The sequence below is a fragment of the Ranitomeya variabilis genome, chromosome 1, assembly GCF_051348905.1.
Source record: "Ranitomeya variabilis isolate aRanVar5 chromosome 1, aRanVar5.hap1, whole genome shotgun sequence".
Classification (NCBI taxonomy): domain Eukaryota; kingdom Metazoa; phylum Chordata; class Amphibia; order Anura; family Dendrobatidae; genus Ranitomeya; species Ranitomeya variabilis.
In genome coordinates this window covers 443,681,744-443,700,028 of record NC_135232.1, presented here as the reverse complement: position 1 = coordinate 443,700,028, position 18,285 = coordinate 443,681,744, and the positions used below count along the sequence as shown (strand labels likewise).

The window sequence follows — 18,285 nt, the reverse complement described above, 5'->3', positions numbered from 1 at the left end:
AACATAATTAGGATCAGACTGTATTTAGAAAATCACACTTGAGGATGTGATCACCTTTTATCTTTTGGCTTGTTCAATGAATTCAGGTTGAAAATGCTGAGCAAGTTGTTATGATGATTAAGGGTATGTGTCCACGTTCAGGATCGCATCAGGATTTGGTCAGGATTTTCCATCAGTATTTGTAAGCCAAAACCAGGAGTGGGTGATAAATGCAAAAGTGGAGCATATGTTTCTATTATACTTTTCCTCTAATTGTTCCACTCCTGGTTTTGGCTTACAAAAACTGATGAAAAATCCTGACCAAATCCTGATGCAATCCTGAACGTGGACACATACCCTTAGATGTATTTATTCTGGCACTTCGGTAGTTGTTTTTTGTGTTTCTTTATTGTTACATATAAATGTTGAATGCAGTAAGTTGTAATTTGAAAAGAAAAAAGGAAGAAACTCACACAAACATAAAATCAGATGATTCAAGGCTTAAAAAAAAAATACAAATGTGATAGATCCCAAGTTGAATCCATGTACAAATGTAAACAAGGACACAAGTAACACACATGCATGTTTTCACAATTTTAAAACATACGTTTTTTTCAGAATTGCGCATCAAAATTTTTAATTTGATTTCTCCAAAACAAAATATAAAGAAACATAGTCTTGTGACATATCAAATGAAAGCCAGTACCGTTCTGAGAAAAATGATGCCTCTCCCACCTCTATATCTTAATTCTAGCCCGAGATATGATAAAAAATGTAAAGCCATACCAGGCCAAAATCCATGCTTTTTCAAAACTTTAAAAATCTGTAAAAAATTAACTGATGAAGAAAAAATTTTAAACTTTTAATTTGTAATTAACTAAAGTTGTACTTCATAAAAACAAAAAATAAAAAAAATCTAAAGACGTAAGGTAAAAAAAATATTCATATTTGGATCACTTGATATGGAATGACCCGTATGATGAGTTTAGTCCAGCTTGCTAATATGTGATTTCTTCTGCTGGTTTGCTCTGGGGTACAGAGTTGCTTCCCCCGCACCGTTAGCTGGTGCGGGGGCTCGAGCGATCTCTGCATGGATATTTTGAATAGGGTTTTTAATTGACCGCACAGTTCCCTTTCTATTTTATGCTTTCTAGCGTTAGCGGGCCTCATTTGCTAAATCTAATTTCATCTCTGCGTTTGTGCTTTCCCCTTAACTCTCCGTTAATATTTGTGGGGGGCTATTCTATATCTTTGGGGTCATTTCACTGAGGCAAGTGAGGACTTTCGTTCCCTCTAGGAATAGTCAGTTTCTCAGGCCGTGAAGAGACGTCTAGGATTTTCAGGTAACGTTCCACGGCTGCCTATAGTTGTTTGCGGATAGGATCAGGTTGCGGTCAATTCAGTTACCACTTCCCCAGAGTTTGTAGTCGGTTTAGTTACTTAGCTAGTCCTACTTGCGATCCTTGCCACTAGGATCATAACTGTGATCCTAGTTCGGCAGCTTTCCTGTAGGAGATAGGACAGACAGGAGGTCAGCGTGTGGAGCAGGAGCTCCAAGAAGGCAACACTCGGGAAGGGGGCTATTATTATGGCAGAGAAGTATCTGGCAGTGGAACAGACTGTTGGTACTTGTTGTGCTCCATGGACATTGATGAACTGTTTGGTGTACAGTCACCCATGTAACTGGACAAAGTGAGAAGTCCGGGGTGTTTAGGGACTGAGTTGAAGCCGTATAAAATGTATATAATGAACTGTGCATGACCCGGTTTATGCTGCATAAAATAAACCGGATAGACTGTTTAAGTGGAAACCTGTGCCTGTGTGACTGGATACCGTGCTAAGCGAGTGTCCCTCAACACACTCAGTAAGCGCTATCTCACATGGCATACAAGTAAACCCAGGCAACAGTGGTCTCGGAATAAGTAAAAGCACCGGCAAAGCAGCTTCTGAAGGCAAAACGCACGAACCTTTCATGCCAACGGTAAGCAAATTGCTGGAAATTATATAGAGTTCTGAACCAGAAAACACAGAGTTGAGAATCAACATTTTGGTGACTGGTTAATCATTAAAAGAGGTTTTTTCATTATCAATAATTAAAGAAAGATAGATATATAGATGTACGCTCCTCTATTTCAATAGTGCACTGTGCATGCCCAGGGAACCAGAATGTTGTGATCATACAGGTAGGCAAAGATCCGGCTAGCTAGCTTCAATGTTCCTGAGCTCCTTTGATGCTTCAGATACAAAGCTACCTCTGCTTGCAGCATCAGAAAGAGCATAGTCCGAGCTGTCAGTCATCAGGAGTGAACAGGTTTCCTGGCAAGAAAGAAACCAAAAGGCAGGGGAGCAGTGTACTCCTGAAGAGCAGTGTTTAAATTCTATAGAGGACAGAAGACAACACAGAATACCGATTTTGACAGCTTTTTGTGGGGGGCATGCATTGAGGCCAAATGGATATTATAGAAAGGTGGCCCATTCTGCTAGCGATTCTGCTCTGCTAGAATGGGAATCTGTTTCGCAATCACAGCCCATACATGTACGGCATTAATGTCAAAAGCTGCAATATACATATACAACTCCTTAGATCTTTATATTTATTTTGCCATAGCTTGAGAAACATAAAAAAAGTCTCTGCTCTGTAGCCATTGAATGGAGATCTTCATTAATTACTTCTAGCAGATAGGAATCTGTCTTGAGTCTGACCATGCCATGAATACATAGATGCACATTTAGTACCAAGACAACTCAGATAGCTGTACAGTAACGAGATGTGCACGTGCGTGTTCATCCACTGGTCCTTAATAGTGGTCTGCCGAGATCAATCATGGTACAAAGAACATTTCATGGGTAGAAGGACCAATGGATTCAATGAAATTTCAACAAATTCTTGATGCAAACATACCAACATCTGTAAAAAAAAAACAGCTGAAGTTGAAATGAGATGGCTTCTACAAAGGGTTAATGATCCTAAACACAAGTCAAAAATCATCAAAATCCACAATAGACTACCCAAAATGGCGCAAACTGAAGGTTTTACAATGGCCCTCACATTCCCCTGATCTGAACATCATTGAAAAATCTGTGGCTATACCTCAAAATAGCAGTGAGACGACCCAGGAATATCACAGAACTGGATTAATATTCCAAGGAAGAATGGATGAAGATGCCTCAAACAAGAATTGAAAGACTCTTGGCTGGCTACAAAAAGTATTTATAAGTTGTAATGCTTTCAAAAACTGTAGCAACAAGGTACTAACCATGCAGGGTCCCCAAAGGTTTACATCGACCCATTTTCCTTTGTAATTTTAAATTTTTTATTTTTTTTTTGTTTGCCAAAAATGCGAAGGAAATCTGTCATCTTTAAGCCTTTTAGAGATCATTTCATCTTCAACTTGCTTAACTGTTCACAATAACAGTAATTTTGACCAGGGGTGCCCATACTTTTACATGCCACTGTCTACACTTCATACGAGAGTCTTAATATGTATTAAAAGATGACATCTTAAAAAGGTAACTTTTTAAAAATGTTAAAAAGTTCATAAAGGAAGTGTCCAGTGAGAGAGTATGCTGTAAGGCAGTGTTCCCCAACTCCAGGCCTCAAGAGCCACCAACAGGCCACGTTTTGAGGATCTCCTTACTACTGCACAGGTTATTGAAAGCTTGCCTGTCCAGGTGATGCAATTATCACCTGTGCAATACTAAGGAAATCCTGAAAACATGACCTGTTGGTGGCTCTTGAGGACTGGAGTTGGGGAACACTGCTGTAAAGGAACAAACAAAAAACAAAAACACACAAGTAAAGCTCCCCCTGCACTGTGTACTGTGCTAGGCTGGTGATTTGCTGCAGCGGTCACACAGGTACACCGCTTTGTCATCACAGCCAAGTAGACAAAGACCGGCTGGGAGCACTGGAGCGGTTCCTGGTTATTTTAAAACCATTCCTTCCCTTCCCTAATTTCAGAAAACACTTTTGACTAAATCCTATAATAAAAAGGCTGCAGCACATTTCAGCCTCTGCTCTTTCCAGAGAACCCATTTGAAGCAGCAGCCTTCATTAGTGATTTAGGCTAGTCTGTTAGACTGTCACATGTAAAAATGAGAAAAGGACTTTAGAGATGTGTCTGGCTGATACACATTACAGTAATTCTGCAATCTCCAGAAAAAAATGGAGTGAATCAGAGAAGCCAGTGGCTTGTTCACTGCACAATGAACTTCAGCAACAGTTCTTAGTGAATAGAAAATGTTCTGAGTCATGTGTAATTATAATATGACAAGGTCTCTGTAGGGCCATGTAAGCTGGCAAATTTCCCAGCACTTGTCACATCGCGGAAACACATACAGACCAAGTAGACGGAACGACAAAGCACAAATAGTAGAGTTCTAGACGCTGAACGTTTTGTTTTTTTTTCCCCCCAAAGAGAAGCTCATGGGACTTGGCGAAAGAGAAATCCAAATGCTATATTGGCCTCATCATAAGCAAAGCTAGTCTTTGTGAACATTGCTTCTTCTCCCCGCCTAACAACAATTTCTAAGCCTGACTGGCAAACACTTCCCTAAGGACAAAAATGAAAATCACAAGGGGAATATTAACCAAGCAACAGTTCAGAGATCTGCTGCTGTATATACATATATCAAAAGAATGGGATGACACACCGAATAAAAATATACTTTTCAAATAATACAAATATTTATACAGCTTAGAATATAAAGCTTAATAGAGGGAATCGTTAAATATGCCAAATGGCATCGAAAAACAGAAGACGCATTTCATTCTAAGGCATCTTTCACACATCAGTATTTCTGTGCCCAAACCAGGAGTGTCTCCAAAACACAGAACAGGTGTCAGTTAGTGATGAGCGAGCGTCGGATAAGGAGTTCTGCTCAGGAGCTAACCGAGTGTCTTCGGCATGCTTGAAAAAGAAGTTCAAGTCCTCGCTGCAGCATGTCCAGCGGCGCAACACATGCAGTGACTGCCTAACAAAAAGGCAATCTCTGCATGTGTTACAGCCACATGACATGCAGGATCGGGGACTCCATAATAAAATAATTTTTCGCGCACGCCGAAGACACTCAGTTAGCACATGAGCTTAACACGCTCGCTCGTCACTAGCGCCAATCTTTCAATTACAGTTTTTCTATATAACTTCTTGGCTTTGGCAAGGAGGGAAGGGAAAGGAAAGGAAAACACTGAAGAACTAGCGGCAAGTAATCTCTGCAAAACAGGGCTGGTCTTACAGCTAGTAATATAACGTTGTCATACAATGAACAGATTAAAACTCACAAAAATAGCTAAAGAAAGGATGTGTAGATGCCAAGAAAGTTGAAATGAAACTTCCTCTGCTTGCTATAGAGATCTTACAGATTGCACATTGACTTATCTGAATTATATTTGTAAAAGTAAGGCAGAAAAAGCATTACTCTGGGAAACCCAGTAGTCTCACAAGCCAAGTGCATTGAAGTAGCACTAAGTGTTATATCACAGTTGTGTAATGGCTTCCACAAACATGTCAGCTATTGTTTAAAGAAGTTGTCACAAGTTCCAAAATGAGTAAAAATTACAAAAGGCTTGTAAAAGAAAAAAGAAAAAACAAAACTTTGCAATTTACCTTTTATTAAAAATCCTTTCCATTCAAGAATTTTTATAGTGTTTAGCTCGATGTCTATGTTACTGATACACTGGAGGGTGGTCAGAGTGGCCTGTTACGTAGGCAAGGAGCCCACACCGCTAGTAGGCTATGAGCTTAGGAGCCTTCCTTCATCTCTCTGAAGCGGTCCCGATTGCTGGATTCAACCAGCCTCACTGCACGTACTAGAAACCTATGAGCACAGCTCAGACCCGCAGTGCAGCCATGCCGCTTGCCTGTGCTTTCAATCATCAAGAGTGGACCGGCCCCAGCAATTAGGAAGCAGAGGAGCAGTGTGCTCATGATGACTGAAGAGGATACTCACTTCAGGATACAGCCATCCTTTGTTTATGGGCATGTTCACAGGTAGTGGATGATTTTAAAGTCTAAGGCCACATTGGCACGTTCAGTATTTGGTCAGTATTTTACCTCAGTATCTGTAAGCCAAAACCAGGAGTGGGTGATAAATACAGAAGTGGTGCAAATGTTTCTATTATACTTTTCCTCTGATTGTTCCACTCCTGGGTTTGGCTTACAAATACTGATGTAAAATACTGACCAAATACTAAATGTGACCTAAAGCTGCAGATGGAAAATTCACAGTGCATTACAGTAGAATCAAACTGGATGAGATTTTACCAAAACAGATTCTCCTAATGGGTAGAAAATATTTAGTAGAAAAATTCTGTTATACGGCAGATTTATTGCATAAATCTGTAGCAAATTCTTATCAAAATCCTAAACAAATCCATACGATAAATACATTTTTTAAGATGTAAAAATGGGGTGAAAAAACGCCTGTATAGCAAAAACACGCCAGAGAACCTGATGTGCAAGACATCTTCTATGGGAGTGGAGGGTTTCTCCAGGTAACTTGCCTCTTAGGTTGTGACCATAGATCTGGAGCTCCAGCTACAGAGGTCTTTCCTCTAGAACTAGTAAAGAGGCATTTCATCGCTTATTGTTAAGTGTTAACAGCGGAGCTTTACCTTAATGGAAATGAGCGTTAGTAGCCATCCTTATAGAATCACATTAAAGAGCAATAAAGAACAAACAAAGCAGCGAGTGCACATAATGCAGAGATGAAATCCATAATAGGATCCTTGACATGATAATCCCACAGGGGTTTTCCTCTGTTCTTCTTAAACTATACACCAATGCCTAAACAATTACTAGCACTCAAGTTTCTTACTGCCCTGCGGCTACTATATAAAAGTGAAGTACAGGAATCCTTAATTGTACCTATACACGTTTCCACAAAACAAAATAGACTTTTACTAGAAAAAAAACACGACAGTTGGGAAATAACATGTAATATAGATACATTTCTATACAAGTCTGAAAGCATTACTAGAAAAAAAAAAAACACAGTTGGGAAAGAACATGTAATATAGATACATTTCTATACAACTCTGAAAGTATTACTAGAAGAAAAAAAACACAGTTGGGAAATAACCATGAGAATAAGTGTAGATATTGAAGTGTCATTTGGAGAAACTTCGATCAGTCGCTGGCAGATTACTCAGCCTGCAGTCAGTGATATTTTAACGTATAGCCAACAGCAGAGCCACTTTACCACAGTGCTGTTCTAAGTAACTACACAAGTTTAGATGCCAATAAAGATTACGGATCTGACAGGAGATAGCGGGCAAGACCATTTGTGCTAAACAACCATCTGCCCAGCAATGACATGCTGTTTATTGCAAGTCTTAATTCAGCCACTCCGAAGACTCAATACAAGACCCGACACTTATTACGCACTACATACAGTTACGTAGCCAAACTGAAATACTTGTTTCAGGGAGATATTTGTAAGCTCAGTAAAATAGTTTTGTTCTTATAGTAATATTCACTGATCTATTTGGGGACTGGTTGATAGAGAAACAGATTTTGCTTAAAAAACAAATCTCAATGTTCTCCCTTTAATTAGGCATTGTCCACATTTTCCAAGGAAGTCTGCAGTCACAGTGGATGCGGTGAGCATTCTACTGTGTCGGCGGCGAGACCAAGTGGTCATACGTTAGTTATGAAATATGCATACTCCTGTCCACTTTCCGACTAAACGTGGCCGGCCTTGCTCGATACAATTTAATTGAACTAAGCTACCCAACTCTAGTGGGAATGTGTCAGGAGTGCACAAATTGCATATGTGATGTCAGATGACCACTCTGTCTCACCGCAGACACAGTAGAGTCCTCAGGGTGCGCACACGTGCTACGGGGATATACACATCTGCAGACACACAGAGTGATTGCAGACATTCCTGATAAACCCGGACAACCACATTATAGAGGTGTCCATGTTAATTGGACAATTTAAAGGGAACCAGTCACCAGAAAAAAAAAAATAATATTGACCTGCAGATATGGGGTTAATCATGTTATTTTACTGGCCAGAGCCCAACACTGCGGGGAAAAAATTAACTTTATTCTCCCCAGCAACGTTCCCATTTCAGTCACGGGGTGCAGTGCTGGCACGGGTTTAGTCATCACTAAGTATACAGAGCGGTGGCTGGAACCGCGTCTCCAGCCCTCACTGTCTCTGCATTGAGGCCGGCGGCGCGGTTACAGCGGTTACTCTGTATACTTAGAGAAGTGACTAATCCCGCACCGGTGCTGGGGAGAAGAAGGATCATTTTCTCCCCGTAGTATTAGGCTATGTGTAGGCGCTGGCCAGCATAATAACAGTATTAACCTGCAGATTAACCCCATATCTTCAGATTAATAGCGTTGTTTCTGGTGACAGGTTCCCTTTACGACACCGATATGGTCCTTCAATTCAATGGTAATACCAGGATAACATTTTAACTCTTAGTAATGCATGCTCATTAACTTATGAAACTTGAGAAAAACGTAGGCCTTGTTCTATTTACGATTTTGATAGATGGAACGCGTTCCCATTATAGTCTATTCTCATGTCCATGATTTCTACAGACCGAGTGGTCCACAAAAAAAAAAAAAAGAAAAAAGAAATTAGGAGACATGGTTGGTTTTGATCTGAATCATGGCTCAAAATAACCCATACAAGACCACGATATTTAAGAACTGCACCCGGATGGCAAATGTGTGCTTTCCATGACCAACAATGTAATGCATGAGACCTATTCAGGTTCCTCCTCAGCCCCCCCTCAGTGAAAAATCCCTGATGGTAAAAACTGACACACTGATGAAAATCAGATCTAAAACACTGAGGAGCAATGGTCTGTGTTTTTACATACAAGAAGAATCGCAGATGTCTGAAAGATGCCTTAGCCATTGGCTTTGTTACTAACATAAACCAATATAGTACAATATGGAAAGGATAATGTGTATATTATACGGGGCTCACATCGCGTTAGTTTCCTCATCGGGGGCTACGGTTTGAAGCCCTGAATAATGAGATTTAGACGTGCTCCCAAATGAGCTATTGATTACAATATGGCAAATGGAGAGAAAAAAAATATTCTTAATTTCTGATATTCAGATTGAAGAAGGAGTCAGGGAGATGTGAAAGCAGCGGAACAATCAGGCACGCAGATATATTGCTATACAATAAAACTTATCGGTTTTGGTCATTGTCAGTCTCTGACTCTTAAGAGTATGTCCACATGCGCAGTTTTTATATTCTCTTTACTGCTGTAAATTACTTTGCTGGCAAAATAAATGAGGTATCTGAAATTTCATTCACAAGCTGTGTTTTTTTCCTGTAATTTTTTTTTTTTTTTCTTTTTAAAGCTGCTGGACGGTTTTATAAAATCCACAGAATGACATTTCTTTCAGCGCTTTTTTACCTATGAAAATGAAAGGAGAAAAAAAAAAAAAGTGGAAAAATAAAAAAAAGTGGATTTTATGCGTCGTTCTTCTCTAACATTCTGTGTGTGAACAAACTGTAAGGATGATGAACAGGGGGTTACCTTCTATTATGTCAGAATTTCCTAAAAAGGTCCTAGGAATGGCCCCTACTAATACCAGAAATGTTTTATTTTCATATTTAGCACTTCACAGATCTGTCAGATTACAATGAGACGCAGCACTTCTACATGATCAACTCCAATACACCATTTATGGCACAGGCCCGCATCTCCCATAAATCAATGGAGGCGAATGTTGCCAGCACAGAGATTAGAACGGAGTAGCCGAAACATATACAGACCACTGAAGGACTAATGCATTTCCTGAAGAGTCACACAAATGGGGGCTTAGTGATATCTATTTACACAGACGCAAATCAAAGAGTGAAATATACAATGTATACATTAAATCAAGGCAGGCGGTCTGTCTTTTTAAACTATGGAAAGTAAACACTGAGCTGCTCCAACGTTCCATATGTGAGCTGTAAATGTCTTCATCAGGCTCGTTCAGCCAAGCCAATGAGCTAACAGAAGTATCATTCAGCGGATATGGAATATGAGAACTCTGGTGAGGAGCCAGGGAGAACAGCTTTCAGACATTTTATACTTATACGGCTCACAACAAATACTACACTTCCCAAATTACTAAACACACTCCCACATCATATAGAAAACACATGGGATGTCCATAAAGAACCAATATAAACGGATCAGCACGTGAAGACCAAGCTAGCCATCATGGATGCATGGTGCTCTGTGGAGGAGCCAACAACCAAGAAATAGCAAATTGGGGAAAAGTAGTTTTGTGAAGGTCTCAAGTTCTGCAGAGTGGTTCCTTACCTCGTTTCGGTTTAGGAAAGCTTTCGTGTAAGTGAAAGACCACTTTCTCCACAAAGTGCTGAATGTTACTGTGCTCCGGTCCTCGGACAAATACCATCCAATCGTGGGTGAATCCCTCAAGTGTTGGTTTCTTCCTTACCTGGGCTCGGTGACCCAGTTCTAGCTTTACTTGTACGGCACACTGCAAAGCACAGAGCAAAGACACAGCAAATCAGCAGGCGAATGCTTCGAAATGGCTAGGATCACGCATTCTTCTCCTTAAAGCCAGGATCACACAACTGTAGTAATGTCTATGCTGTAATGTCTATTGTCTGTATAAGTCCCCTCTATAAGTTGTAAAGCGCTGCGGAATATGTTGGCGCTATATAAATAAAATTATTATTATTATTATAACTGTAGTGCCATCCACTAGTGATGAGCGAATATACTCGTTACTCAAGATTTCTCGAGCATGCGCGGGTGTCCTCCAAGTATTTTTAGTGCGCGGAGATTTAGTTTTTTTTTCACCTCAGCTGAATGATTTACAGCTATTAGCCAGCATAAGTACATGTGGGGGTTGCCTGGTTGCTAGGGAATCCCCACATGTAATCAAGCAGGCTAGTAGCTGTCAATCATCCAGCTGCGGCAAAAAAAAAAAAAAAACCTCGGAGGACACCCGAGCATGCTCGGGAAATCTCGAGTAACAAATATATTCGCTCATCACTACTGACCACACAAACAGCCCTACGACCAATCTTATTCAATAGGGTAGTGCAGAAGACCAATTTTTTTTCCCCTACTAACCAAATCTGCATGTGTTAAATGTGGAAAAAAAAAAAAAAACGCAGCATGCACTACTTTCTTCTGTAAATCGGTTGAAAATCACCCATTCAAATCGAAGTGTGCAAAAGAAAAAACAGACAAACAATAATACATCTTGCAATTTTTATGGATACATTGTAATTCTGTAACATAGGAAACTGTACATGGTCCTATTATCAATAGCTGCTGCAAAAAAAACAAAACACGAATTTCATACAGATGTCAAATGATACGTTTTTGAGGGATGAACCTGATAATATTTTATATCGTTGTGTGAACCTGGCCTAAAAAACACACGCGCGACTTTCAGGTGTTTTGCATTGCATTTTGCCACAGTCTTTAAATTTAAACTTTTCACAATCCACAAAAATAACCTAAAACCGAAACTCTGCATATACCATTTTAACATCCAAACAAGGAAACATGACATTGAGAACCACGCTATACATAATCGTGTGTAAGTTTCCGCTCCCATATTGGGTATTTTTCTCAAATAGGTTTAGGTGCATGAGCAAAGATAAAACGGCCTCATGTCCCATATGACCAACACATCCTGTGCCCAAGAACTGTGACTTAGTATACCACTTCCAAGATGAGCACTGTTTTTATGAAGATGTGTAAAAAAAACACAGTACGCTCACTCAGATGTTAGATTTTGTAAGACATGTCTCTGTGATTTTGCACCAGAGCTGTGGAGTCAGTGTCCATTTTGGTGGAGTTGGTATAAAATGGACCGCCTGACTCCTAATACATATAATACATTGGGTACAGTAGTACAATGCACGACGTGCTGTAAATGGTTTCATAAGAATTTGGGACAGTTATGAAACGTCCTATAAATGTCTGTTCTGTTCCTGATCTAAGGATCTCCTGAGATGAATCTGTGCTGCACTTCATGTACAGTAGGGAGGCCGTGCTGTGGAGTCGGAGTCAGGGAATTTAAGGTTTGGCTTACCGCCTCTGCAGCCCTGGTTTGCACAGACCACTAGGCCCAAGCAAGTACAGTCCGATTTTCATGGACTGCAAGATAAAAGAAGATGGAAAAGCTCCCCTCCCCCCATGTAGGAGAATAACTAATGAAACTCAGACCAAACTATGACATACGGTAACTGTGACCAAAGTTACTAATGAAACGCGGTCTACTTTTCTCGTACGTCTAAAACTACTGATGTCTGAATGAGGTCTGTGTTAGGTCAGTATGTAAGAAATATTCATTTTACACATGTGTGGGAGGTTATTCTTAGGTATATTAGTAATCAAGGAACTCCGCATTTCTCACATGACAGCAAGTCAGTTACCTAAAGGCATGGCAATCTGAAGCCAATACCATGGAAAACACACTAAAGCAAACTAGTCACTGCAAACTGCAGAACACAAGTAATGTCGAAACCAGGATCATCAGGTGAATGGATGCGAATCAATGCCACTAGGTAACCATACAATGGCCGCTGTTTCCATATTGTTTACCACTGTAAAAGCCATTCATCTGTATTAAGACTTGTAGAGTACGACGCTCTACAATATGAACACCAACGGTAAAATGTGAAGGATACTGGAAATGACAATGGAGCCATGGGACCTGGATCCGGTGTGGAGCCTTCAGCTTCAGGACTCCTAAGAGAAGCTTACTATCTCACATTCTGTAGCACCTGTGTTCGGTACTGCACAGTGCTTAGGATGGATTCAGGCTAGTGTAGGATAAATCGTTCAATTTGCACCCATACAGTCATCCATAGGGCATCAGCAAGGCATCCATTTTTCATACATCAACATTTTTAAAAAACTGACAACACCGAATACAGTTTTTCTGTTAAGAGTGTCAATGTATCTGTTAAAAAAACAAAAATCAACAAAAAAAAAACAAACAAACAGATGCAATACTTATAACCCTTTCATGATTCTACGTTTAGCGCACACAGGCTTGAACAGGCAAGTCTAATCTGAAATTTAGAAAGACATACATGTTGTGGCTTTTTTTTCCCCCACATAGAATACTAGGTCAATGTTAAAAAAAAACAAAACAGTAATTGAAACGATCCTATTAAATATCACTGGTCCTTGTGATTTCCAATTTTAACATGTATGCATGATATGCTTGTCTGAACAAGCTCTAAAACGCAGTGGAAGGTGTTGCGATACCACTAATAGGCAATCCAAACCTTACAGCACTGTGCCTAGTGCCTTCAGTCGGCTCATCTATCCCAGAACATCACTATTAAAGTCACAGAAAACCACTGTAAATATGGAGCAGAAAGACCTGGCAAAGTGGTTCCTGTCTTTTTCAAGGAAGGGAAAATAGGCATCTAAGACCAGCTAAATCTCTGCCATGGATCAGGTGAAGGCATGGATATTAAACCATGGGAACCATTGAAAACTTGGTAGGTACAAGCTAAAAAACATAGCAGTCTGGCAAGTTGGTTCTGAAGTGTATTAGGCTTTGGGGTCATTATAAAGCAAGACTTTCGATGTGGGTAATTCAGGTGCCCCTACAACAACAAAAAGTGGACAAAATAATCCATACTCAAGTAATACACTACATCGCTGTATCACAGAAATCAAACTAATTGCAGAATGTCATAGGGGCCACAGTGAGCATCTCCCAGTGGAGGTTGATGCATTAACTGTGTGTTATCCCAATTGTGATCATGTATGAGTAAAGGTACCTGGGCTTTTAGCAATTGTGTAGTCACACTTATCACCACCTTCCCTGGAAAAGGTCTTCGTTCTTAAGTGAAGACTAAAATAAAACACAAAAAAAGGACAACAGTTCCAACATTGATATGTAAGCCAAGTGTGACCTGACCAGCACTGGCAGCCCTATAGCAACAAGACCCATGGCTGAAAGGTGTTGGCCATAAGAAGGAGCGAGGCCATCCAAGTAGTTAGGAGAATGACAGCTACTCCTGGATCTACCCTGACCACAGATCAAAGGTTTATGGTTAAAGAGTAACAGAGTGTCTCAAAGAAAAGTGGAACAATGCTGTCTGCAAGTTCGGTGAGGGTTTCAAGTACCCTGACCATAAATTATGAGCCATCATCCCAATGACAAGTCCCTTCCACCAGTACAATAACCACCAATCTAAACCAGTGTAAAACCATTTCCCAAGATTTGTCCTGACAGCTCAAGGGATTTGAGTGACCACAGGCAATCGTTTGGGTATAGAAACGTAATGGCCGCCTCCTGTTAAGCTCACTTATTTATTGGATGTGTATAATCCTAGAAAATGTATGCTTCAATGCTCTAAATGGTCTCTATGGGGAAAATGTTTGCAAGAGAATCCTTCTGACACGTGCCATAGATTTACAATTCAACACCTTTATTTAAGGAAAATGTTTGCAAAATCTACATCTATGGCATATGATTCATTCGGTGATAGAAAAAAAAAAAATTGGAACATAACTGCGTAAATTGTGGTTATCAATTAAATTTGCCAAAGGAACAAATCCATAGGGCATCCCTCTGACATGTATGACTGCACAGAATAGTTTATGCCATAACATAAGAAGAATCAACATAACGTGGTATAGGTTTAATAGCACTGAAAGGCTACTGGCCACAGATGTCCTATATGCCCATGTGGTGGCATACGTGGCACTATACGCCATAGAAAACCTCTTACTATACCCTCTGGAAGCCCACGGTGTGGTGTAAGCAGAGCCTACTTTCCTCACAAAGAAGCTACATTCACATCACAAGATTTTTGGGTTTAGAGCGGTCTGTACAAAAAACAGCACACCCATGAAGGCCACGTGCACACATCCAGTATTTGGTCAGTTTTTTACCTCAGTATCTGTAAGCTAAATCCAGGAGTGGGTCATGAATTCAGAAGTGGTGCATATGTTTCTATTAGACTTTTCCTCTAATTGTTCCACTCCTGGTTTTGGCTTACACATACTGAGGTAAAATACTGACCAAATAGACGTGTGAATGTGGTCTGTTTTACAAATGCTGAGGTAAAATAGTGACCAAATATTTAGTATGTGAACAGTATAGTATTCAATAAGGACTCAGATGACTTTTCTTTTTCACAGACCCCCCCCCCCCCCCAAAAAAAAAAAAAAAAAAAAAAAAAAAAACCAGCAAAAAATAAAAATACACACACATAAATTTAAACATACACTTGTCTTCTATATTTCTGATGGAACTGACATCAGATTTTTAGATAACTGGAAACAGGTAAATGCATTTGGTTTTGTAAATTTCAGCTGCTGATGTGAAAACCGGGTGGAACACGGATCAAACTCGGATGTCTTTTTTATATGCTAGTGTGACCGGAGCCAGTAGAAATGAAGGCCGCACTACTATTGTTAGAATACCTCTACTATGTACCCATGACCTTCTTGTATACCAGATAATACGCAGCATTCTGCACAATTCTGACCATGGAAGAAAGTAACGAGACTTGGCTGCTCCACAGTGTAAGTCGGGAGCAGAGGCAATGATATAAGTACTAGGTGCAGCGAAGTAACAAAGAACACAGGACTAGGAGGAAAGTGATTTGTGATGGTTAGTGAGGTGTACCCCACATACTACCCAATGCGTGTCCCGTATAGCAGCCAATGGACCCCATACACCGGTCTGTGCAGTGTGTGTGTGTATATATATATATATATATATATATATATATATATATATATATATATATATATATATATAATTGGGGCAGCTTCTCTTAGCAGCCTGGAGCCAACAGGGGGGCTACCATAAGAGCTGGTTTGCAGCCCCCTCTTGTGTAGTCTGGAGGGAGACCATCATCCACCCCTTGTGCATGGGTATGTGAGTGTATAGGGGGCTCACCAAGAACCTGTGCAGATGTAATGGGGGGGCTGTCACTGGCAGGGTTTAACCCCTCGCGGGCCGCCTGGCAGCCACACACTGCAGACAGACAGAGAACGCACCATGCTAGCGGCGCCTCCTGCAGCTGCTCCGGGGAACACAGAGGAGCCTGTAGATCCACTGCTGATCGCTCCAGATCCCGATCTACCTCCTGCAGGTGCTTGCTTCAGATCCACTGCGATCGCCCCCCTCGGCGAGCACTCCTTGCACCAGGAGAATCCCAGGAATGAAATCCGGTTGTCGGTACCGATCCGCTCCTCATAAGGGCTGCTCTAATCCAGTTCCATGATTGTGCAGCACACACCGGCCCAGGTGCTGCCGATCCGCAGCGATCCCGACTGTCAGATCATGCCAGTGCACCTCATACCGCCCCTCCTATGGGCTCGGTGTTCAATCCAGGCTCTCTGGCACTTGGCGATGCCGGTCCATATGCCCAGCTACTTTCCGATCGGCTCCAGCGCATGCCCCCTTAGATCGCCGGGCAGCTTGTATCAGCAAAGGGGTATGAGACTGGCAAACACCTAGGAACGGCAGGATGGACAATAATCCAGGTGGATGCTGGCTGCAGGCTGAGCCGGTCTGCAGAGGGTTGCATTAAGGGTATGATCCACCCCCTGTACTCACCGAGCTGGCCATGCCTAGGGGTTGGGGCAGCCTCTTCTTCCTCCTCCTTTAAGTTTTATTTGTGCTGGGAGGGAGGATCAGAAGGAGGTGGAGGGTAGATGGCAGCCAGCATTGCTCTCCTGCCGCCGTAGCCGTCTGCCTCTCTCCCCTTGTCTCTACACTGAGCCGGCGGCTGGTAGGTCCCAGGCGCATGCGTGCTGGAGCCACTGGCAGACAGAAAACGGCGAAGCAGAAGGAGGGAGGGTTTGGTAGAGAAGAAAGAGCAAAATGAGAAAGAAAAAAATCATCGGGTGGAAAAAAAAAAAAAACATAACGTGAATGTCCATAGTGTGGTGGTGGAATAACTGAAAAGTGCGTTCTTAAAGCTCTGACTAAAGTGTTCCAGAGGTGAGGTGACAGGAAAAAGGGGAAATGGGGTAATAGAAATGGTGACGAGCTGTCACTAGCTACATGTGAAAGAAATGGTGAAGAGCCGTCATGGAAGAAATGGGGCACAGGAAATGGTGATTAGCTGTCACTGGAAAAATGGGGGTAAAGGAAAAAGTGAGGAGCTGTCACTGGGAAATGGGGTAAAGGAAGCGGTGAGGCACTGATGCTCAAGAAATGGAGTATAGTGTGAGGAGCTGATGCTGAAGAAATGGAGTAAAGGAAGTGTGAGGAGCTGATGCTGAAGAAATGGAGTAAAGGAAGTGTGAGGAGCTGATGCTGAAGAAATGGAGTAAAGTGTGAGGAGCTGATGCTGAAGAAATGGGAGTAAAGGAAGTGTGAGGAGCTGATGCTGAAGAAATGGAGTAAAGGAAGTGTGAAGAGCTGATGCTGAAGAAATGGCATAAAGGAAGTGTGAGGAGCTGATGCTGAAGAAATGGAGTAAAGGAAGTGTGAGGAGCTGATGCTGAAGAAATGACGTAAAGGAAGTGTGAGGAGCTGATGCTGAAGAAATGGAGTAAAGGAAGTGTGAAGAGCTGATGCTGAAGAAATGGCATAAAGGAAGTGTGAGGAGCTGATGCTGAAGAAATGACGTAAAGGAAGTGTGAGGAGCTGATGCTGAAGAAATGGAGTAAAGGAAGCTGTGAGGAGCTGATGCTGAAGAAATGGAGTAAAGGAAGTGTGAGGAGCTGATGCTGAAGAAATGACGTAAAGGAAGTGTGAGGAGCTGATGCTGAAGAAATGGAGTAAAGGAAGTGTGAAGAGCTGATGCTGAAGAAATGGCATAAAGGAAGTGTGAGGAGCTGATGCTGAAGAAATGACGTAAAGGAAGTGTGAGGAGCTGATGCTGAAGAAATGGAGTAAAGGAAGCTGTGAGGAGCTGTCACTGGAAAAATGGGATAAAGGAAATGGTAAGGAGCTGTCACTCAAGAAATGAAGTAAAGGAAATTGTGAGGAGCTGTCCATGGAGAAATGGGGTGAAATAATGGTGATGAGCTGTCACTAGAGAAATGAGGTAAAAGAAATGGTGAGGAGCTAGCACTGAAATGGGGGAAAGGAAATGGTGAAGAACTGTCACTGAAGAAATTGGATAAAGGAAATGGTAAGGAGCTGTCAATGGAGAAATAGGGTGAAATAATGATGTCGAGCTGTCACTGAAATGGGGTAAATGAAATGGTGAGCATTTTTCTGTAGAGAAATGGGGTAAAGGAAATGGTGAGAAGCATGACTGAAGAAATGGGCTAAAGAAAATGGTGAGGAGCTGTCTCTTATGAAAGTGAGTAAAGGAGATGGTGATGAGCCTTAGAGAAATTGGGGTAAAGCAA

At 41.3% G+C, this 18,285-nt stretch overlaps 1 protein-coding gene across 7 annotated transcripts in view; it reads right to left on the bottom strand.

Moving 5' to 3' along the window:
- The window catches only part of MLLT3 (MLLT3 super elongation complex subunit), a 406,706-nt gene extending 390,002 nt beyond the window's left edge, over positions 1-16,704 (bottom strand). For 4 of the 7 annotated variants that reach the window (XR_013213104.1, XR_013213095.1, XR_013213105.1 and 1 more), the window contains exons 1-2: positions 15,973-16,704; positions 10,273-10,453 (exon numbers count right to left, since the gene is read on the bottom strand). Coding sequence is in view for 4 of the 7 variants with exons in the window: in XM_077249554.1 (XP_077105669.1) it covers positions 10,273-10,453; positions 15,973-15,975 (184 nt within the window). In the remaining 3 variants the exon portion in view is untranslated. The remainder of the gene's footprint in view (positions 1-10,272; positions 10,454-15,972) is intronic. The other 3 variants (XM_077249545.1, XM_077249558.1, XM_077249572.1) reach the window with 2 other exon arrangements.
- Between the last annotated feature and the right edge of the window lie 1,581 nt (positions 16,705-18,285).